At 61.3% G+C, this 21515-nt stretch overlaps 2 protein-coding genes and 1 long non-coding RNA gene across 16 annotated transcripts in view; 1 reads left to right on the top strand and 2 right to left on the bottom strand.

Annotated features, from left to right (window-relative positions):
* Positions 1-52: 52 nt before the first annotated feature.
* Positions 53-13692, top strand: CASKIN2 (CASK interacting protein 2). 5 transcript variants are annotated; one of them, XM_077163792.1, is made up of 21 exons: positions 55-183; positions 735-874; positions 1278-1776; positions 5860-5911; positions 6423-6520; positions 6836-6981; positions 7082-7177; positions 7264-7394; positions 7505-7613; positions 8005-8113; positions 8335-8429; positions 8803-9064; positions 9171-9292; positions 9380-9440; positions 9558-9634; positions 9830-9940; positions 10026-10127; positions 10217-10355; positions 10459-11910; positions 12003-12225; positions 12595-13692. In XM_077163792.1, exons 3-21 carry the CDS (start codon positions 1683-1685, stop codon positions 12683-12685), a joined length of 3570 nt encoding a protein of 1189 aa, XP_077019907.1. In that variant the 5' UTR covers positions 55-183; positions 735-874; positions 1278-1682; the 3' UTR covers positions 12686-13692. The 5 variants fall into 5 exon arrangements, with proteins under 5 accessions (XP_077019906.1, XP_077019907.1, XP_077019908.1 ...); XM_077163791.1 differs by lacking the exon at positions 735-874 and having other exon boundaries at positions 53-183; XM_077163793.1 differs by lacking the exons at positions 55-183; positions 735-874 and adding an exon at positions 4897-4990 and having other exon boundaries at positions 1666-1776.
* LOC143687144 (uncharacterized) lies at positions 4281-7385 on the bottom strand. The gene is made up of 3 exons (XR_013177440.1): positions 7246-7385; positions 6547-6679; positions 4281-4473 (listed from the first exon to the last, which is right to left on the bottom strand). It is a non-coding gene; the product is annotated as an uncharacterized LOC143687144 (long non-coding RNA).
* Positions 13279-21515, bottom strand: part of TMEM94 (transmembrane protein 94) — a 59341-nt gene continuing 51104 nt past the window's right edge. For 2 of the 10 annotated variants that reach the window (XM_077163781.1, XM_077163784.1), the window contains exons 15-32: positions 20737-21052; positions 20261-20434; positions 19742-19844; positions 19410-19627; positions 18515-18696; positions 18286-18424; positions 17932-18047; positions 17658-17757; positions 17277-17385; positions 16874-17063; positions 16495-16572; positions 16122-16207; positions 15785-15866; positions 15377-15525; positions 15170-15264; positions 14942-15035; positions 14588-14758; positions 13280-14412 (exon numbers count right to left, since the gene is read on the bottom strand). In XM_077163781.1, coding sequence (XP_077019896.1) covers positions 14340-14412; positions 14588-14758; positions 14942-15035; positions 15170-15264; positions 15377-15525; positions 15785-15866; positions 16122-16207; positions 16495-16572; positions 16874-17063; positions 17277-17385; positions 17658-17757; positions 17932-18047; positions 18286-18424; positions 18515-18696; positions 19410-19627; positions 19742-19844; positions 20261-20434; positions 20737-21052 — 2475 coding nt within the window. In that variant the 3' untranslated portion in view covers positions 13280-14339. Of the gene's footprint in view, positions 14413-14587; positions 14759-14941; positions 15036-15169; positions 15265-15376; positions 15526-15784; positions 15867-16121; positions 16208-16494; positions 16573-16873; positions 17064-17276; positions 17386-17657; positions 17758-17931; positions 18048-18285; positions 18425-18514; positions 18697-19409; positions 19628-19741; positions 19845-20260; positions 20435-20736; positions 21053-21515 lie in introns of all 10 variants that reach the window. The other 8 variants (XM_077163787.1, XM_077163789.1, XM_077163783.1 and 5 more) reach the window with 7 other exon arrangements.

The following is a 21515-nucleotide window of genomic DNA, read 5'->3' as shown; positions in this document are numbered from 1 at the left end:
GTCCCTCCGCTCCCGATCCGGCGGGAGGGAGGGGGGAGGGGCGGGATTTCCTGCGGGAGGCGCCAAGCCGGCCTTGGAAAAGGAGAAGGCGGAGAAAGGGGGTGGGGGGGCAAAGGGAGCCACCGTCCGGAGTGCCAGGGACCGAGCAGGGCCAGCGGGACCCGGGCAGGGCGGTCGGGAGAGGTGAGGCTGCGGGGCCCGGGCTGCGAGGGGGTCAGCGCCCTTGGGGGCGGGCACAAAGTAACTTTTCTCGCGGCATCGGGGGGTGCCCCCATCTCTCGGCTCCTTCCGTCCTCTTCGCGCCCCCTCTTTCCGTCTTCCCGCATCAATCGCTCCGGCCCTCGGCCTTCCAGGTCCTTCCCGCCGCTTTGTTACCCCGGTCGGCCTGGGCTGGGCTGGGCTGGGAGATCGCGGGGTTAGGGGGCATTCCGGGGGGCTGGGGGACTCCCAGTGTCGGCCGCGGGCAATGAGGGGCAGTGCCCTCTGGGTTGGCCTTGGGACGTTCTGGGGGCGAAGGATCCCCAGCCAGGTCCCCTGGCCCTGTGCGGGTCTCCTGCCACAGGACCCGGGCAGCGAATTCGCCACCACTGAGGAACTGACTTAGCTTTCTGCTGTGAAGTCCGGGGTCTGGGCCTCCGGTTCTGGCTTGGGGGGGGGCAAGGAGCCCCGTTTTCCAGTACTGCCCAGCTCTTGTCTCTCTTCTCTGCCCGGCTACTCCCCCATCCCGCACAAAGGGTGAGGAGAGGTCAGCAACAGGTGCTGTAAAGCCTCTCCATCCAGCGTGCAGACCCCCACCCTAATGGGGGCAATCGGCTCCCGACGCCTCCCCCTCAATTCATAAAGAGCCTTGGGGCTACGGCATCAGGCTATTAAGGTAAAGCTTAGATAGGGAGGAGTCGGGGGCAGGCGCCTTCCACAGGGAGTGACCCCTGCCCGCCCGCCTGCGCCTTTCCGCCCGGGCCCCACCTCCTGGTCAGCCAGTTGTCTGTGGGTGTCGGAGCCCCAGGCTGTGGAGAACAGGCTGCTGGCCTGGCCCCAGTGTGTCGGTGTATCGTGCTGCCAGGGCCTCTCCTGCCCAAGGTTGAGTTGCTGCCAGGTGCCTGGGGCACGGGTGACTCAGCCTCCCCCTCCCAGAATGCCACCTCCCCCCACTCTCCACGTATGCCTCTCTTGGCACCTCCCTCCCCACTTTGAGGGGCTTAGCCAGGCTGGTTTGGGGGCTCCCTGCTGGCCCCATCCGGCTCATGGTCTGAACCCTGCTTCTGGGACCCTTGCAGGCTGTGGCTCAGCCTTCAGCGGAGACCTGTCCTGGGCTGCTGCCTGAGGCTGGAGGGAATGGTGGCTGCCCTCTGGGTGGGCATTGGTGCTCCTGAGCCAAGCTGGGAAGATTGGCGTGCCCAGTCCCGGCCCATCCCGGGGCTGTCGGAAACTGCAAGCTGATATCCGTCCAGATTTCCAAGCAGCCTCCACCCCCTCAGAGATTGGCTTTCCTGCTTGTGGTGGCAGCTCACAGAGCGCCCGCCAGTGCCTGACAAGGAGCTCACTGCCTTTGTATGGACGTGCTCCCCTGGATCCCTGACCATCTGAGGTGCTGAGGTATGGCGCCCTGACGCCTCAGCTTGGACCAGTTTCTCTGCCTCTGCCCTGGACTCCTGAGCCCAGAGCCTGGCCTAGGGGCCAGGATGGGCCGTGAACAGGACCTGATCCTGGCCGTCAAGAATGGGGATGTGACCGGCGTGCAGAAACTTGTGGCTAAGGTCAAGGCTGCAAAGACCAGTGAGTACCTGGTGTGGTGGTGGTCGACCTGAGTCCCGCCCTGAGTGCTCAGGCCGCAGAAAGAGGCTTGGGGGTTGCCATGACCTGGGGACTTGGAGTGGAAGGGCTGTCTTGTTCTAAGCAAGAAACGCTTCTGTGTAGGAGAACCAGAGTGGAAGGTTAGGACCTCTTGCTGTGTGTCCCTAGGCAATTTGCTTAACCTCTCTGGGCCTCAGTCACCCCACTGATAAATAGAAAGGGTTGAAGTACATTCATCCAAATTTTTGAGTGCCTACTGTGTGCCAGGCTGTGTTCTAAGCATGGGGGCTGCAGCAATGAACAAACAGATTAAAAATTTGTGCCCATGTGGAGTTGCTTTCTGGCAGGTAGTTTTTCAGATGTGTCCTTTGGACCCTTGGTGTTCCTGGCAGTGGGTTGGGAAAGATTGAATAGATAGAGCTCCATCTCCTCCATCCCCTTCACTTCAACCACAGCATCTTTGCATGTCTGTCTTCATGGGATGCCAGCAAGATATCTTTCTTTTTTTTTTTTTTTTTCTTTTACATGGGCAGGCACCGGGAATCGAACCTGGGTCCTCTGGTATGGCAGGCAAGCATTCTTGCCTGCTGAGCCACCATGGCCCAGCAAGATATCTTTTAAAAAGATAGTTCCACTGCTTAAAATAAGAAAAAGTTGAATGCCCTCCATCTGAGTGCTTACTAAAGCCACTTTCCCCCTGACATATCTGCCTGCGTCCCCTGGGGGGGGGGGTGCCAAAGCTTATTTTCTGGAGGCTTCTCCACAGCCCTTCTCCTGACAGAGTTGTGGGGTCTTCATGCACATGGCCTCACCTGAGCCCCCTCTATGGGGTCCTTCTGCAGAGAGAGCCCCAGGGAGAGCAGACAGACCTCTGAGTTCGAGGGCGAGCTTCCAGAAGGCCACTGGACTTGGCGCCTTGAGTTCTAGACTGGGAGGGGCAGGAGGTGGCTCCTGTCACCAGACTGAGGCTGGGGGAGGAGCTCTGGAAGGGAGGGCCCCTCAGGGGGCTGGGGTTTTCTGGCCCCAAGGTATGCAGTGGCCCTGTGCATAGGAAAGGGTCCCCCAGACTCCCTGAAAGAAGGCTAATTCCCCCTCCTCCGTCTGGGCCATGTGGGGTGCCAGAAGGAAGGATTTTAAGGACTCCTCCCGAGGAATTGTGCACACAGGTGCATGCACCCACTTGTACACCAGGACAGGAGACAAGGAGTAGGAGAGATTTTCAGAGGGCTGGGGGGGCGGTGGTCTCTGTGCCCTGGGGCAGTGGATAGAGGGTGTGCAGGAGGTGAGGTTCCAGGAGAGGGCCCTGGAGGCCCCAGTGCGGGAGCCACCCCCTCCCGTGTGTTTTTTGGCGACCTGCCCAGTCGGGTCTTGGTTGAGCTGCTGCTGGCCCTGCGGGCTGCAGGCCTCAAAGTGAGGCCCCAGGAGGACAGGCGGGCGGGGCTGGGCGCTGGTGGCGGGAACTTCTCGCCATGCTCCTGGGCTCTGAGAGGGTCCCCGGTGCCCAGCAGGAAACATGTATGGGGGAAGATGTCCCTTCCCACAGCCCTAAAGGGGAGAGGGCACCCCTGTGAGAGGCTAGCACAGGATGGCAGGGCCCCGGGACCTCCTCCTGAGGACGTGGCACTGTACCTACCCTGCCCTGGCACCCAGTCCTCTGAAAAGTCAGGAAAACCCGTGACGATAGAGAATCACAAGGTGACATTTGCAAATCTTGCAGTTTATGAAATGCTCAAATCCCCTCAATATTCAGAGAGGGTCAGAGACCTGCCCAAGGTCACCATGCCACCGTGTGGTGGGTCAGAGACAAGCTTGTGCCTTCTGCCCTGTGCTCCTACCCCTGGCAGCCTGTAAGCACTGCTTAGGGACTGTTCTAAGAATGCAGCCTCCCTGCATGCCCCCTCAAAGGAGATTCTTTGGAGAGGGCCTGGGACTCTGCAACTCAGAAAGTTCTCCAGGTGACTCTGAAACAGTTCTCAGAATTGGGGCTCAGAACTCCCGCTATCTACCACTGAGGGGCAAGAAAGCTGCTGAAGACAAGTTTCAGGGCTCCCCTCTTTCCTTCTGTGGGTAGCTAGAGCTTCCTGGCATTCCAAAGAAAAAGCAGGAGAGATGCCCTTGGGTTCCTCCATTTGCTGTCTGGTCACTAGGGGCCAGCATGCCCTGCCCTCACCCCAGGGCATGTTTGGGGAGCAGGTAGCTGGGGGAAAAGGGTGCCGTTTCCCTGGCTTGCCCCTGGCCCTCTCCCCGTCCCTCCCCCACTCCCTTTTCTGAGCTGTCTCCTCTGACTGGAGGAAATGGAGTGGGCAGGGGTGGCCAGCTGAGCTCACATCCTCTGCCCAGGCCTAAATCAGGAGTGACCCTTCCACCCCCAGGGCCCGCCGGCCAAGGCGGAAGGCCCGGCGGCAGGGGGATGCCTGGACCCCTCCGCCCTCCTGTCTCGGCCCCTGTCCAGTCACCCCAAGTCCCTCCCCCCCCACCCTTCCGGGCATTGTTCTGAAAAGACTGGAGCCACCCAGTTCCTGTCCCTCCTGTCACTGCTTCTGAGCTGCCCCATCCCAGACTGGACTGTCCAGGTTGGTGGGGAGCTGGGCGGAATGACGGACTTTCTGTGTCTCTTCCTTGCTGACCTTGTCTTCACTGAGGCTCAGAGAGGTGCAGCAGCTGTCCAAGGTCACACAGCTAGTAGGAGGAAGAGCAAGAATTCGAGCCCTATGTGTCGCACTTTAAACCCTACCCCCCAAGCCCCCACTTCTCTCCCCTGCCGGAATGGTGCCTGAGGCTAGGATTTTCCAAGGCAGCCCAAGGAAGACCTGGGAGGCCTGTTCGGTTTCCCAGCAGCTCCCACTCCTCCTCTCTCCTGTCCCTCCCTGGTTGTTTACCTTTTTGGCAGAGGGTAATTCAGCTCAGCCCAAAATGTAGCTGGCCCCTCCCTCCCCACCCTCTGCTCCCCACTGGGGAATGGTCCTCCCCTGCTGGAATGAGGCCTTGTCTTGCCCAGGCTGCCGGGGTATTCAGGGGCCCGCTGAGGCCTGGGGGCAGGCCTGGACCGGCACGCTTGGCCCCCTGCCCAGCCCGGGTCGAGCTAGGCCTCCTTCCCTGCAGGGGTGGGCTCTGAGCAGGAGGCAGCGGCTGCCCATGACAGGCCTCCCTTTTCCCTCCCAAGCACTCATCAGGGACCGCCTCCGTCCCTGCCCAGGTAAGGACGGCCCATACCTGCCCGCCCCATCCCTGAGAAGGACATGCCCCTCGCTCCTCTGGCTTGGCCATCCAGCAGAGTGCCCCAGTGCTGGGAATGAACTAGGGGCCTGTGGGTGCACAGTCAGCAATGACTCCCCAGGACACCTGAGAAACTGCTGGGTTCCAGGGGAACAGTGGGGGCGTGGGGGGGAGGGGGTTCCTACCAGCTGCTGATGGCACTTAGCATCTTGGTAATAATGGCTAATGAGAATGGAGCGCTGAGTGGGTACAGTTCCCATCTTTGCACATTGACAAGGGCCAACTCTACTAGTGACCCCTGTGAGCAGGTTCTGTGATCAGCCCATTTTTCAGATGACGACACTGAGCCTACATAGCAGCAGCCCTGGGGCCCGTAGCCCTGTGTGCCACCCCCTTCCCCGCCCTGCTGCCTGTAGGGATGTCCCAGCCCTGGCATCTGCCCTTCTGTCCTTGAACACCCAGCGCCCTGCCCTTCTTTCTCTCCCAGTCCCCCCCCACCCAGTAGGACAATGTGACTTCCTCTGGGCCCTTGCCTGCAGGAATGCTAACCATGTGCCCCGGGGGCCTGTCCGGAGAGGGCCAGCACAGCAGCCCCCACCCCACTCCTCGAGCTCCATAAACAAGCAAGGCCAGGGCGCCAGGCTGCAGCAGCTCCCTGCACTCAGTGCCTGCTGGCAGCAGGCAGGCAGGTGGGCCAGGGTGGGGAGCCCTGTCAGGAAAGGACAGGAGGGGCCATGGGGCAGGTTTTGTCCTGTACCCCACCAGGTCAGTGGGCTTTGGGAGGTGGGGCAGTAAGGGCAGGTGGAGTCTTCTGATAGGTGTCCTGACGTCCCCCTCCCTGACCCCCAGAGCTCCTTGGCTCCACGAAGAGGCTCAATGTCAACTACCAAGATGCTGACGGGTGAGTAAAAGCGTGGGGAGGGGGCGGGTGGGGAAGACCCTGGGCCCCGAGTCTCTTCCCCTCGCAGTCTTGGACCTTGAAGTGTGTTTGCCGAGCTCTGGGCCCTGCCTGGAGTTGGGGGGGGTCCTACCTGTGCACCGCCCGCCAGTGGAGGGAGCCCTGAGCCGGCTCCGAGGGGCCTCCTTGGGTCAGATTCCTGCTGGGCTCCCTTTTCTCCCTGGAGGGTGGGAGCCCCCGGGCCCCTGCTCCCACGGCCCCCTCCCCTGGGCTGGCTGGGGGGAGGCCAGACAAACAGGCCTCTCAGCCGAGACACTGGGCTCTTTCATGCTGCGGCCCGCAGCCCAGTGCTCCCACGGCAAGCCTGCTGGGGGGCGGGGTGGGGGCTTGCCAGGCCGCAGGGGGCAAGTGGCTCGGCCCTGCCAGCCCCCCAGGGTGGGTTTGGGGTGTGGAGGCCTAGGCTCTAGGGGGCGGGGGACTGCGCCTCGACACCCCTCGTCCCCCCACCTGCCAGGTTCTCCGCCCTGCACCACGCAGCCTTGGGGGGTAGCCTGGAGCTCATAGCTCTGCTGCTGGAGGCTCAGGCCACCGTTGACATCAGGGACTGCAATGGTGAGACCCCTGCATGCGGCTCCCACCTGGGCAGGCTCCCGTGTGCATGGCTTGCTCTAAGAAACATTTGCGTAGCCTCTCCGGGCTTGGAAATGGCATTTTCCTCCTCGTCCTCACAACCATCTGGGTTAGTGGGTGGTGCTGACGTCCCAGAAGAGGCTGAAGAGAGAAAGTTAATGCCGCTGTCATGGGGGTCCCCAGGTTGTCCGTGGGGTGGGGGGGTGGGGGTCGGGGGATTCTAGCCTCAGCCCCATTCAGCCAGCCTCACCCAGCTGGGCTGGCTCTGGTCTGCTCAGCAACCCCCGCCCCCTGCAGGCATGCGCCCCCTGCACTATGCAGCCTGGCAGGGCCGGCTGGAGCCTGTGCGGCTGCTGCTACGGGCCTCTGCGGCGGTCAATGCCGCCTCGCTGGACGGACAGATCCCCCTGCACCTAGCTGCCCAGTACGGGCACTACGAGGTGGTATGTGAGCCCACCCGGCCACAGGGAGGCTGGGTCAGTGTGGGAGTGGGGGAGGGGGGCTGGAGCAGGCTGGGCCCCTCACTCGCCCCCCCCTCCCCAGTCAGAAATGCTCCTCCAGCACCAGTCCAACCCGTGCCTGGTCAACAAGGCCAAGAAGACGCCCCTGGATCTGGCCTGTGAATTTGGGCGGCTCAAGGTGAGGCTCGCCACCCCCCGGGGGTGCTGGCTCCTGGGTGCCCGAGGGTCCTGGGAGGGGCTCCTCACCCTGTGCTGGTTGCGCAGGTGGCCCAACTGCTCCTGAACAGCCACTTATGTGTGGCGCTGCTGGAGGGTGAGGCCAAGGACCCGTGCGACCCCAACTACACCACACCCCTGCACCTGGCTGCCAAGAATGGCCACAGAGAGGTCATCAGGTAACTGGCTGGCGGCCCCCTCCCCAACTCCTCCCCCCACACCCCCCTACCGGGGCCCTCCCTGCCTGCTCCACCCCTGCCCCCGCCTTGACTCCGTTTCCCCACCGCAGGCAACTCCTGAGGGCTGGGATCGAGATCAACCGCCAGACCAAGACGGGCACGGCGCTGCACGAGGCGGCGCTGTATGGCAAGACCGAGGTGGTGCGGCTGCTCCTGGAGGTGGGTGTGGGTACCGCCCTCCCGGTCTCTCAGCTGGTGTGCCCAAGCCTCCGCCAGGCACCCACCCCGGCTGGCATCTTGGGAGGCCCCTGGCACAGCGTGGGAGGGAGGGCTCCACTACTCACAAGGTGCACGCAACAGGATGGGGCCTGGCGTCCTGACGAGCAGCATCAGGCCGTGTGGTTACAGGTGCGGGCCTGGCAGTGGCCTGGCCTTGGCCTCTGGTTAGACCTTGAGCCAGGCCCTGACCCAGTCTCTGAGCTCCAGTGTCCTCATCTGTAAACTTTGCGAATGATGATGGTCCCCACCTCCTGGGTAGTTGTGAGAATGAGGGGAGAGATGGGGGGCGAGGCGCTTAGCCCGTGCTCACGCCGCGTCCACACCCACCCAGGGAGGGGTGGACGTGAATATTCGCAACACGTACAACCAGACGGCGCTGGATATCGTCAATCAGTTCACCACCTCCCAGGCCAGCCGTGAGATCAAGCAGCTCCTGCGGGGTGAGTGCCCAGGGCGAAGACCCAGCCTGGGGCTGGGAGCCGCTCCGGTGGTACCAGGAAGTGAAGAGGGCTTGGGACCCGGAGGGCGGGTGTCACACGCCTGGGCCCAGGGACTTTGGAAACAATAGCCAAGGATCTGGGGGAGAGGGTTTGAAGGGGGGACGGGCGGGCTGGGAGGCCCCGAGGACCCTCCAGTGATGCTCGCCCTCCCTTCCTCTTAGAGGCCTCCGGGATCTTGAAGGTCCGAGCACTCAAGGACTTCTGGAACCTCCACGATCCCACGGCCCTCAATGTCCGGGCAGGGGACGTGATCACGGTGAGGGCCAGGCAGAGTCTCCTGTGCACATCCTCATGACTGCTGTCTCTAAAGGCATCATCCGTTTAGTTCTCCCCAGTCCGGGCGAGGTGGGCGCAATGATTGCTTCCACTTTAGAGATGGCAGAATTGAGGCTGGCATGTGACGGGGCCGGGCTTTGGACACAGGCTGATCCCAGGGCTCCTGTTTGCATACCCTGGTGGCACGTGCTGCCCAGAGACTCATTGACTTCAGAGGCTATGGCAGACAATGGGCGGACTTGGGTGTCTGAAGCCAACTCACTGGGGAAAGGGGAAGAGTGCATGGCTACAGGGCCAGCTGCCTGCCCCGTGCTTGGCGTCGGGGGTGACCATCCTCCCTCCTGCCACCACAGGTCCTGGAGCAGCATCCTGACGGCCGCTGGAAGGGCCACATCCATGAGAGCCAGAGGGGCACAGACCGGGTGGGCTACTTCCCCCCGGGCATTGTCGAGGTGGTCAGCAAGCGGGTGGGCATCCCCGCCCCGCGTCTCCCCTCGGCACCCACTGCCCTGCGCCCAGGCTTCTCCAGGACACCGCAGTCCCCTGCTGATGATGCCCTGCACCCTCTCACTTGTGGGCAGCTCCCTCGGGTGGGCCTCAGCCCTGACAGCCCAGGTACACCCTCCTGAGGGCACAGTGTGGGCGCCTGGCTTTATCAGCTGCTGGTCAGCTGTTGGCAGGGCCAGCTGGGGTGCTGACCCCTCTGCTCCGGTCCCTGCAGCAGGTGACAGGAACAGCGTGGGCAGCGAGGGCAGCGTGGGCAGCATCCGCAGTGCCGGCAGCGGGCAGAGCTCCGAGGGTACCAACGGCCATGGCCCGGGCCTCCTTATTGAGAATGCCCAGGTAGGAGGTCAGGGCCCTGGGGCCCAGGCAGGCCCACCTCCACTGCCAGTTCTCCAAATGCTGAGTCGCTTGCTTTCCTGTCTCTAGCCTCTGCCTTCCGCTGGAGAGGGCCAGGCACTGCCAGGACTGTGTCCACCATCCCTGACAGGTAGGGAGGCAAATGGGTTCCTGGGTTGGCTAGGAGAGGTATGGAGCTGGGTGATGCTGAGGGCTTGGCAGCCCTTCATGCTGCTACCTCTCCCTCCTTTTCCCTTCCTCCTTGAAGACCACCTGAGCCCCCACCTCTCCGGGGAGCCGATCTTCACCCAGGACGTGAGGCCCGAGCAGCTGCTGGAGGGGAAGGTAGGACCATGGCTGGGGGTACACCACGGGCCCTGGGGGGGTGGGTGCATTGGTAGGGCCTGGCCCAGCCTCTGAGGCAGGCTTACAGAGAGGAGAGGACCTGAGGCTGGGCCCTAGTGCCTCGGCTGGGACCTCAGCCGCTCTCAGCAGGCTTAGCTCCTGCAAATTCTGCCCGTCTTCCCCCTGCCTGGCCAGGATGCTCAGGCCATCCATAACTGGCTGAGTGAATTCCAGCTGGAGAGCTACACAGCCCACTTCCTGCAGGCCGGCTACGACGTGCCAACCATCAGCCGCATGACACCCGAGGTGGGGGCTGCAACGCGGGAGGGTGGGGTGGGGGGCAGAGCGGCCGGCAGAGGCGGGGCCCTGACGGCTCAGCTCTGTGTGGCAGGACCTGACGGCCATCGGGGTGACCAAGCCTGGGCACAGGAAGAAGATCGCTTCAGAGATCGCCCAGCTCAGCATCGCCGAGTGGCTGCCCAGCTACATCCCGGTGAGCGGGTGGGTGGCCAGGGTGGCGGGCACGGGAGCCTTTCTCTTCCTGGCCCCAGGGAGCCAGCTCTGATGGCGGCGCTCTTCCAGGCCGACTTGCTGGAGTGGCTGTGCGTGCTGGGGCTGCCGCAGTACCACAAGCAGCTGGTGAGCAGCGGCTACGACTCCATGGGGTTGGTGGCCGATCTCACCTGGGAGGAACTGCAGGAGGTCGGCGTCAACAAGCTTGGTGAGGCCCACACTGCAGCCTCGGGGTTGGGCCCCCGCGGGCCTCTGGGGCTGACTTCCCCCAGCACCAGCTCACCCTGCTGCCCCTCTCCTTCCCCTCACAGGCCATCAGAAGAAGCTCATGCTGGGGGTGAAGCGGCTGGCAGAGCTTCGACGGGGTCTACTGCAGGGGGACGCCCCAGGCGAAGGTGGGCGCCGGCCAGCCACGGGTCCGGAGCTCATGGCCATCGAGGGGCTGGAGAATGGGGATGGTCCAGCCGCAGCCAGTCCACGGCTCCTCACCTTTCAGGGCAGTGAGCTGAGCCCAGAGCTCCAGGCGGCCATGGCAGGGGGCGGCCCCGAGCCACTGCCCCTGCCCCCAGCCCGCTCCCCCAGCCAGGAGAGCATTGGAGCGCGCTCACAGGGGTCCGGTCACTCCCAGGAACAACCAGCTGCCCAGCCCAACAGTGGAGACCCCGGCACCCCACAGGAGAGGAACCTGCCTGAGGGCACAGAGAGGCCCCCTAAACTTTGTTCACCACTGCCTGGCCAAGGGCCCCCCTCTTACGTTTTTATGTACCCCCAGGGCTCACCCTCCAGCCCAGCCCCAGGGCCACCTCCTGGCGCACCCCGGGCCTTCTCCTACTTGGCTGGCCCCCCAGCCACTCCTCCCGACCCACCCCGGCCCAAGCGCCGGTCCCACAGCCTGAGCCGCTCGGGCCCCGCCGAGGGGGAAGCTGAGGGGGAGGCTGATGGGCCTGTGGGCAGCGCCTTGGGCAGTTATGCCACCCTTACCCGGAGGCCAGGACGCAGCACCCTCACCCGGACCAGCCCCAGCCCGGCACCTGCTCGAGGGGCACCCCGCAGCCAGTCCTTCGCCCTGCGAGCCCGACGCAAGGGCCCCCCGCCCCCGCCCCCCAAGCGCCTCAGCTCTGTGTCGGGCCCCACCCCTGAGCCACCGCCCCTGGAGGGCAGCCCCGGGCCCAAGGAGGGGGCCACAGGGCTCCGAAGGCGGACACTGAGTGAGCCGACTGGTTCCTCGGAGCCCCCCGGCCCGCCGGCCCCAGCAGGGCCTGCCTCAGACACAGAGGAGGAGCCGGGACCCGAGGGGACACCCCCTTCACGGGGCAGCTCAGGGGAGGGGCTGCCGTTTGCCGAGGAGGGAAACCTGACCATCAAACAGCGGCCGAAGCCAGCTGGCCCCCCACCTCGGGAGACGCCCCTGCCCGCCGGCCTCGATTTCAACCTCACGGAGTCAGACACTGTTAAGCGGAGGCCCAAGTGCCGGGAGAGAGAGCCACTGCAGACAGCGCTGCTGGCCTTCGGGGTGGCCAGTGCCGTGCCTGGCCCCTTGGTTCCCCTGCCCTCCCAGACCCCCAGTGAGGCGCCCTCAGCCTCTCCCAGCCCCCCCCATCCTAACCTTCCGACTCAAGGCACTCCTGGCCCCAGCCCCCTCTCTGGGCCCCCTGCGCCTCCCTGCCCCGGGCAGGGTCTGGAGAAGTCAGCACTGGGTCGCCGGAATGGGGAGACGGAGCCGCCGACTCCCCCTGCTGCGCTCATCAAGGTGCCTGGAGCAGGTACGGGGCTGTGGGCCTGCCCAGGAGAGGACATGGTCTGCAGGGCCCAGGCCCAGCCTGCTGGGTCTTAAGCCACCTTTCTGTCTCTGCAGGAACAGCCCCCAAGCCTGTGTCTGTGGCCTGTACACAGCTGGCATTCTCTGGCCCGAAGCTGGTTCCCCGGCTCGGCCCCCGCCCAGTGCCACCACCAAGACCCGAGAGCTCTGGGGCTGTGAGCACAGGCCGGGCCCAGCAGAGACTGGAGCAGACCAGCTCCTCCCTGGCTGCTGCTCTGAGGGCCGTGGAGAAGAGCATCAGTGACGAGGAGCAAGAGGGGTGAGGGACAGGGAAGGGAGGGGGCTCAGGCAGAGGGGCAGCTCCTCCCGCCTGATGGGTCCTGGCAGCAGGGGAAAATGGGAATGTTGAGGGAATGGGGGAGGAGCCCCAGTTCTGGTCACCCAAGTCTGACAGGCAAGGAATCCCAGTAACTGCTGCAGGTTGGGAAAGTCACTTTAGCCCTCTGGGCCTTGGTGACCTCATCTGTAGAGAAGGGACGAGACCTCCCACTGCCTCGAGGTGGGGGATGAGGGGTCTTTGTGTGAAAACTCAGACGTCCCAAACTGTCCTTGGCACCCTCTGGGGTCTCCATGACAGCTCCCATTGCTGGACCTGATTGGCAACCCTCCCCACCCTACTTTGCTGCAGCCCCCCCAGCACCTCTGCCAAGCACATTCTGGATGACATCAGCACCATGTTTGACGCACTGGCTGATCAGCTGGATGCCATGCTGGACTGAGCAAGAATCACCTGGAACCTTCCGTCACTGCCCAGCTTCACCTGCAGCATCTACAGCATTTGCCCTGGGATGAAAGAAACTCTGGCCAGCAGGGCCCATTCCTGTTCTGACGGCAGCTGTCCGCATGGGGCTGAGGGAACTTTTCAGGACCTGACCAGCCATGGGGCCTCAGCTGCATCTCAGCATCCCACCCCCGACCCCCGCCACTCCTGCATGGGGTGTAAGCCAACCAGACAGCCCTGTCCCTTGCACAGGGGGCAGGAGGGGTGGAGAGGCCTCTGAGGTGCTTCCTCTGCCCCCAGCCCACATCAGTGTGCCTCTTGCTACCCATTGTGCTACCCTGTACTCTGAGAGGTGGAGGGCAGCATGGCCAGGCCCTCCTCAGCCCTGGGGCCTAGCTGGGTACCCCATGACCCCCCCACAGCAGATGTACCCAGGACATGTAAATAAATGGCAGGAGACATGCCCTCAGGCAGCAGTGCCCAGGCCAACCCCTGCCCCTGAAGTCTCTCCTTGGGTGGCAAAGCTGGGGGCAAGAGGCAGTGGGACTAATAGATCCCTTAACTCAAAAGTCCAAACATTTTCAACTGTAAATGTTATTTTTTAAGCAGAGAGAAATGCATATATTTTAAATGGAATGTACTCTATCTCTTAATGGCCTGGGAGGATGCAGTAGGGTTGGGCCTTCCCCCAGGCTGGAGGCCTAACTCAACGGGCCAGCCCGGCCTCTGTAACCATTAACCTCTTCCCCCAACTAACGCCAATGAAAGTGTCATTCCACGTGACAGGGCTGTGTGTCTGGATCTGTGCGGTGGACCTGTGCCCAGCAACTGCTGCTGAGGTGGAAGGGGGAAGGCTGGGCCCTCCCCTCCATACCTTTGGAGTTCCCCTCCCTGGGCCGAGGGATGAGGTAGGGCCCCTTCACGGCTGCCTCATGTACCAGACATAGGCTTTTCTTAAGCAATTTACAAGTTTTAATACAAACCAGTCTCCATTCATCTTTAAAAGGCTCATTTCCAATAGAAAATAATCACCAGTAAAAACATTCTCACGTTGGAGAACTAGGGCAGGGTGTCAGAAGGAGACCTGGCCCCAATACCCCAAGACTGATCCTCACTGCCAACCTGAGGGAGGCATGGGAAGAATGGTTCCAGGGCAAGTTGGGCGGGGGGGCAGGGGAGGTCTCCTACATCTTCAGGTCCTCAGAGCAACCCCCAGGTTTGGAGGAGAGAACTATCCGGGCCCCTACCCAGAATAATAGGGTGAAGGGCACACTGAGGGCTGCACCTCCCGTCTTAATAGCATAGCCTGAAGAGATGTTTAGGTCTCTACTGTTGCTGCCACTGCCCAATGTTCCAGGATGGGCTGGGCACTGTGCTGGGCTTGGGGACCCTGAAGGGATCATACATACAAGGTTATACATTCAAGAGCGCCCCTGGCGAGCCCGAGGAAAAGGCAAGGACTTTCCCCACTGGGTCAGGAAGACAGCAGGGCCTGACACCCAAGGCTGAACCTCTAAACCCCTGGGGTACCTGACTGGTTTAAGGGGCCTGAGAACGAACTCTGAAACATTCATGATATCAGCTCCCCAGACTCAGAAATGGGTCCAGCTAGCCCTGGTTCCCAGGGCGATATAGCTCCAAAGGCCTATGGCTCAGAAGGGAGAGTTCATGCCCAGTTTAGTTTCAAACTGCAGTTTCTGTCGCTTCTGGTAGCGGACACGGACCCTGGGGAGGGGGGGCAAGAGAGAAAAGCACAGGTTAACATAAACCCTCAGACCCGGGCCCAGGCAGGACAACTGAGGAGGAGGATGGGATGGAAAGTGAAAAGGCAGGGGAACCCTGACAGGGAGGTAACAAGTTTGGGGAACAGGCCTGGGCCCGGGCCTTGCTGGCATCTCACCGAATCTCGTGTAGTTTCACGATCTCATTGGTGACCACCACCAGGACAAGCGAAAGACAGCCCAGAAGCCATGTCAGAAGAGGCACATCCTCCAGGCCAAAGTGTATGTGGCTGTCCCTGTGTGTCCACAGCTGCAGGTCCACTGCTGTCTGGACCACCTGGCCCAGCAGCCTGCAGGAAGAGGGCACAGCTCTGTCTGAACCGAGTCTTCCCACCCCCTTCCCTGCTTTTCTCAGTATTAAAATTGCCTCAAGGGGGGCACTGTTAAACCTCTAAGCCAAATGCCACCCTCAAGTCACAGCCCCACAGAAGCTACTCTCCTCCTCCCTAGCCCTCCAGCCCAGTGACACTCACACCACAGGCACCGTCATGGCCCACCAGAGGTTGGTCAAGGGGCTCTTCCTCCACAGCGGTTTTGTGCGATGCACATGCGTGACGGAAATGAACACTACAGAGGTGGGGTCCAAGAGACAAGGCATCAGAATGCTGCCCGCCGAGGCCCCACTCCCTGGAGACCCCTCTACTGGCTACTGCTGAGTTGGTGTGGCTCCTATGGCCCCCATTCCCGGGGAAGCCCCTCACCAGTGTGCAGGACGATCAATGTGGCGGTGAGCTTCTGAGCCAGCAGCAACCCATTGGCAAACTCCTCAAACCAGTCTGGAGCAGCATCAGCATTGCTGCCAAACCGAGGAGGGGCTCAGCCTCCTCTGGGCCAGAAGGAAGCGGACTGGGATGGGGATTGGTGGAAGCCCAGGGAGGGGTGGTGGGAAGCCCAGGGGCTGGGCCCACCTGTGCAGCATGATAGAGGTGCAGTTGCTGAGGTTGCGGGTCCGGGAGCTGTCGCAGAAGCTCTGCAGTGTGAAGCCAAAGCAGATGAGGCACGAACTGATAGTGAGGCTGAACTTGAGCAAGAAGCAGAGCAGGAAGTAGTGCTGGGTCTGTGGAGGGAAGGGGCCCATCACCTACATGGAGGATGGCCCGTCTGCCAGCCAGGCAAGAGGCCCAGACCTGAGCCCGCTTTGCCTTTATCTGACAGTCCCCACCCTCACGGCAAGGAGCCTTCTCAGTTCTGCACCATCTCCTTTTTGACCAGGACCAGTTCTGACAGAGTCCTCCATCCTGACCTCCCCAAAGGTTCAGGTTAGTTCCCCTAGCCCCCGAGAAAGGCCCAAGCTCATCGGGTTCCGCCTTGCCTACCTTCTTGGGAATGGAGTGAAGATTCTTCCCTGTAGCCATAGACATGATGGAGCTATGGGGGGGTTTCCCAAGCAAGGAGATGCTGAAAAGCAGAGATTGGGTGAAGAGATGGCGACTGTGTCCCTCAGTCCCTCTCTAAAGGCTTCCCTTGAGGGAGTCTTGGGAGGAGGCCACATCTGGTGGGGCGAGGGAATAAGAAAGTGGGAGACTTCCTCCTGAGGCCTTCTGTTCCAGAAGAGGTCGCACTAAGCAGTCCTCCCGGAACCTTAGCTGCTGGGGACCCTCGGTGGCAACCCGCCCCTGCCTGCCTGGGCCCAGAGGAGCCACAGCCTCTCACCTGAGCAGAGGGTAGCAGAAGCAGGACAGCCACAGGATGTCGGTGGTGCTCAGCAGTGGTGGCAACTGGACCAAGCAAGAAAGGAACTAGACCAGGTGGGAATCCGAGGACCAGAGTTAGAGGATGGCAAAGAGTGAGACCCTGTGTGCCCCAGGGCTGCCTCACACTGTTCCCAGTCACGTACCTCCTGGCTCAGAGGAGCTGGGGCCAGAGGGAAACCTATTCCACTAATGAGGGCTGCGGATTTCACAGAGGCTCTTGGGGACCCCTTGGCTTGGCTGCTTCCCTCCCAGGCCTCCCTCCTCATGCTCCCAGCTGGTGCCTGGGTAAGGGAGTGGGCAGGGAGGAGCATGTCTGTGCTGACCCACCTCACCTGGATGACCACAAGGGTCAGCTGGCACTGCAGCAGAAAGAGGAAGCACTTACGGATGCCGTAGGTGGCATGCCGAGCCTAGGGACCGATGGGGACAGGTTACATCCTAGGCCTGGCTGACCCTTTCCAACCCCTATTGCTGACGAGTTTCAGCCAAGAGGCAGAGGCCCAATGAGAGGCTCCTACCAGGAAGGAGCAGAAGCAAATAAAACTGCCCAGGAGGGCTTCACTCTGAGGCTGAGCCAGGAGCAGCCCAGGGCCACGAGTTCACCTTTGAAAGCACAGACCCATACTGTGTGTCCTGCACTCATCCCTTCTTCCCATCCCACCACGAGCAGACCTCGCTGCAGCACCTACCTCCACCCACTGGAGCCCGTACCTGTTCAATGAGCCGGATGATGCTGATCGTCTCCTCCTGGCGAAAGCTCAGGGAACAGGGCAGGCTATTGAGCTGCCCTGCAAGTTGCAGGGGAGAAAGGCCATCAGAGGCCTGGGCCATGCTGATGCTGGTGGCGTATCCAAAGGTCTCCCAGGAGCAACGGGACGGGTACAGGGGGTCCAGGGCAATGCTGCTTGCAGTGGGGGGATGGGGTGCACCCATGAGCTCTGAGGCCTCCTGTTCCCACAGGACTGAGCACCCCGTTTCTCTTCTTCCCACCATGCCCAGAGGCCTGAGTCTCAACAGGGCAAGAACAGCCATGGAATATGCCCCATGCAATCACTGAGGCTGGGGTCTCTGGGAGGGAAAGGCTGGCCCAGCAGCTCAAAAGTCTTGCCCTGACCTGATGTCGCTCTGGAGGAAAAGGCAGCTGTTCCGCAGGTTGGCAGAGCTGCCCAGGCAGCAGGTCACCTCTCCATACTCCTGCATGATCTTAATCATCTCACACATGGCTGGGGGAAGGGGATGTGGATAGAGTGGAAGGCACAGGGTCAGGCAGGCAGAGCCCCATCTGGGGCACTGCACAGAGGCCCACAGTACAGGGGACAGGAGACAAGGGAACATGCCCACCCCCATAGCATGAATGCCATATGTACACCCATGGTCCAACTCAATCCCAGCCCAGGTTCCTCCAAACCCTGCCTGGGAGACCTGCATCCCTTCCAGAGCCCATATGATCCCAGGTCCCAGGAGAGCTATGGGGACTGGGGGAGAGAGTACTCACTCTCAGGGGTACAGTCAGTGAAGAGGGGCACAAGTAAGGGCACATTGTCAATGTTTTGCAGATGTGGCCGCACCTGGTGGATACCCCGGGGCAGCTTGGCCTGGAGAGAGCAGGGGCAGGGTGGTGGCCTCAGGACGGGAAAGGACCCCTCCACTGTGCCCACCTGCCACCTCCTCCCTCCGTTCTCTTCCCTGGACCAGTCTTCTCCTTGCCAGCTGTGCGGCCTCTCTGGGGTCAGGGCAGGGTGGGGGGTGGAGCAGATGCTGCCACATACCCGGTTGCAGTCCTCCAAGAAGCTGGGGATGTCACTGTCTGTTGGCTGGAAGCTAATGAGGTCAGAGTGACCCTCCTCCTCCATCAGGAGGAGCCCTTCCGTGTCATCTCTGGACACTGTGGAGATGAAAGCCTGACCCTGGCCTTCAGGCCAACCCCTGGGGCCCTCCCTTGCCATAGAGCTTCCTACCTACAGGTCTCCATTCCTCCCCCACACTGCTGTCACCCACAGTGGGCAGAGCTGTTCTCCAGGGGGGAGTTCTTCTCAGGAGGGATCTGTGAAGGCTGCTCCTAGCTGCGGCCCCAAGGAGGGGTATGTTCTACCTACCCCCATCCCCCAGCATGCATCACGCACCCTGGTTGAGCTCATCATGCAGGGAGCCTGCGTGGCTGGGGCTGGAGGGTGGGATCTCGGAGCCAGGCATGTCACCATTGGGTGTGAGGGAGATGTGGCAATTCCAGCCTGTCTCCAGGCCCATCTTTTCAGCAAACACCTGCAAAGAGCAGACAACAACAAAGGAATGGGGCCAGAGGCCAGTAGGATAGAGGGGCAGGAACAGCTGTGTGGATGGTCTCCTCTCCACCTTGCTTTTGAGCTCATCCTCCAGAGAGAAGTAGACAAAGCGGATACAGGCGTTGACCAGCCCGTCGATGAGGCGCACGATGTCCAGCCGGGCCTGGTACTGGGATGACACCATGCCCATGAAGATCTGGCCGCTCAGGGCCTGCATGCAGTCTTCCTTCTCCAGCACCTCCCCGAGCCCTTCTTCACGTAGGCACAGGCCCGGAGCCCACCAGGACGCAGCCACCGCACCCCGGGCCGGCGGGTTCCAGGAGGCAGCCCGAGGCCACACACACACACACACACACACACACAGAGGCACCACACCCATCAGTGTGCACACAGGTCCCAGGGACCACACACAGCCACACGCACATACACCACCAAGACACGCAAAGGAGCCAACAGATGCAGGAGAGAAGACAACAAAAGGCAATATTAGGGGCAGTCCTGAGCACTCAAGGCCAAGGGTGGGTACGGCACCTCCCAGCTCTGTGCCCTTGGCTAGTGCTTCCCGTCATGGCCTCTTGGGTTGATGAGAACCCATAAGTTGGGTGATTGGTGGGGCAAGGAAAGGTAGGGGGAGGTAGAGCCTGAGTCCCTCCTGCCTACACAGGGATTGTGACTCTCTTTTGTCTGATCCTAATAGGCAAAGGCTTTATAAATGCAGGCTGCTCTATCACTCATAGAAAGCCCTTTTTCTACATTATCCCACCTGGTATGAGGAGGCAGAGTAGATGCCTTTTTACGAATGAGAAAACTAAGACACCAGCCCTGGCCACAAAGGCAGCATGTGCCATTCAAGTCCAGGGCTGTGCCCACTGTACCCTTGGTTTCAGTCTAGGCCTCCCTGCCCCCTGGGCTCCCCCCAGCCACTGAGCAACCCAATACCAGACCCCCTTGGCCATGCACGGTACCATCCGAGCTCCAGCTGTTGCAGCGAGTGCTCTGCTTGATAGGGCTGGTGCTGGGCAGTTCGCACAGGGTGAAGAAGCTGCCCTGGCCCGGCACCTGCACCAGCTCAATGCATTTGCCATTGAGCTGAGAGGACAGGGCGCAGTTCATGGGCTTGTAGGCGAAGGCGGAGCAGTAGCCAGACAGGCAGGCTCGCTGGTAGAAATCCAGCACTTTCTTTCTGCCAGAGGAGAAAGGCAGAAAGAGATGAGTGTCTAGGTACTGGGATGAACCCAGGCCTGTGGGTCTGGCAGAGCTGCCTGGGCCTGCCACCAGCATGTACTTCCTCACCCACCTATCGGAACCAGAGAGAGGGTAGATGTCTGCTCCATCCCAGAAGTCAGTGCACGCCTCCAAAACCACATCGGCAGTGCCATGGGACAGCATCTGTTCTGTGCCTGGAGTGGGGCAAAGGTCAGCCACGGGGGGCCTAAAACTACCCCGTCCCTAACTCAGACCTAGCAGGGACCACACTGTCATCCTTGAGAAGGTGCCAAGGAACATGAGGGGTGGAGCCCCACAGTCAGTCGGCCTTTATAGAATGCCAGCACCAGCATCAACAGTGGGGCTCATTACAGACACTATTACCCCCATCTTTCTGTGAACTTAAACCTCAGACAGCCCCCTCCGGACCATCCCCATTCTAGCCCCAGCACCCAAATCTGATCCCTGCTGCCATTAGAGTACTCAGGGAACAGTCTAGTGCTAGTCAGCCAAGCCACCCTGGAACCAGATGTTGGGGGTGGTGCAGATCCTTGCCCAGCCAAGCTCCTTAAGGGCTGGGCCTGATGCTGGCCTGGGGGGGAGGGCTCACTGGTGGTGGTGTCCTTGATGAAGAGGCTGATCATGTGGCTGAGGGGGGGGCGCCGCTTGGTGACACAGGAGAGCCTCCCCAACGAGGTCTCCTTCACCATCTCGGCGCTGGGGAGGCGGTATAGAGCCAGATGGTTCTCCTGCTTGAAGAGCTCCTTGGCCCCAGGAGTGAAGCCTAGAGGAGGGGGAAGGGAACTCAGGGCTTCTGGGAGGAAACACACTTTACCTGCAAACCCTTCCCTGGGCCTGGACAGGAAGCCTATCAGTTGGGGCTGGTTTGTTTCGGCCTTTTACCCACTTATTTTTCCAGATTAGGAAACTTGGTCAGGCACGGAGGTGTCTGATTAAAGGGGACAATTGGAAGTTCAAGGAGTTTATAGTGCTCTTGGTCAGAAGGTGCCAGGCCAAGGGCTGCTGTATGTGAAGTCACTGGCCTGGAAGCCACAGCCTGCCCATGGGCTCAGCAAGCGGCCGTACCAATGAGGCGGGCAAGCTCACAGAGGCCCCAGGGCACGTGCACAGGCAGCGCAGCACTGTGGCTCTCCTGCAGGGCAACGTTGCACAGGTGGTCCGAGAACCGACAAAGCCTCTCAGTGACATTGGCGTCACACAGGTTCAGCAGCACGTTGAGGCCCAGGGGCTTGAGGGAGGTAAGGTGAAGCTGCCAGTTGGAGTCATCGAACTGGATGCAGGAGGGGTTCTGCTGGTCCTGGGACAGGCGCAGCATCTCCAGGTGGCAGTCACACACCAAGTCCTCTGCTTCATTGGCCTCACCCTCCATCCCGGGCTGGTTCTGCAGAAGACACACAAGGGAGATGCCAGCTTAGGGGGAGGCAGGGGGAGTAGGCTGTGTGGGAAAGGGGCTCCCTTCTGCACATCTTTCCTAGCAGACAGGGCTCACACTAGCATACTCCACCTCCCTCCCCACACCCTCTTCCTGTCCTTCCTGGGCTCCTCTCTGGTCCTGATACCTACATCTCAGCAGAGGACCAAAGATGACACTGCAATACCGAAAAAGAACAAAGACCAAACCAAGGAGGAAACAAAAAAGGATCATTTTCAGCCAAAAGGATCCTTTAGAGCCACTGGCTTTATGCCTTTAGAAGGCTGCAATTAGGTGACAAGGGACTAACCCTAAGCAATTGCCTTCACTGAGACCTGGAAAGGGGTAAATGGGCTCACACACAGAATAGATTGGGGCCAGGCTCCAGGAGATTGTACTAACTGGCCAAGCCTAGAAGGTTCTAGAATGAAGG

This window comes from Tamandua tetradactyla, chromosome 6, assembly GCF_023851605.1.
Source record: "Tamandua tetradactyla isolate mTamTet1 chromosome 6, mTamTet1.pri, whole genome shotgun sequence".
Classification (NCBI taxonomy): Eukaryota; Metazoa; Chordata; class Mammalia; order Pilosa; family Myrmecophagidae; genus Tamandua; species Tamandua tetradactyla.
This window is presented reverse-complemented; position numbering and strand designations above follow the sequence as displayed.

What these genes read in the sequence shown, in the direction of transcription:
- CASKIN2 (XM_077163791.1), top strand. Translation starts at nt 1,683, where the DNA reads ATGGGCCGTGAACAGGACCTGATCCTGGCCGTCAAGAATGGGGATGTG. An exon ending in AACTACCAAGATGCTGACGG is followed by an intron (nt 5,912 to 6,422) that starts GTGAGTAAAAGC and finishes CCCACCTGCCAG; the next exon opens with GTTCTCCGCCCTGCACCACG. An exon ending in GGCTGCCCAGCTACATCCCG is followed by an intron (nt 10,128 to 10,216) that starts GTGAGCGGGTGG and finishes GCGCTCTTCCAG; the next exon opens with GCCGACTTGCTGGAGTGGCT.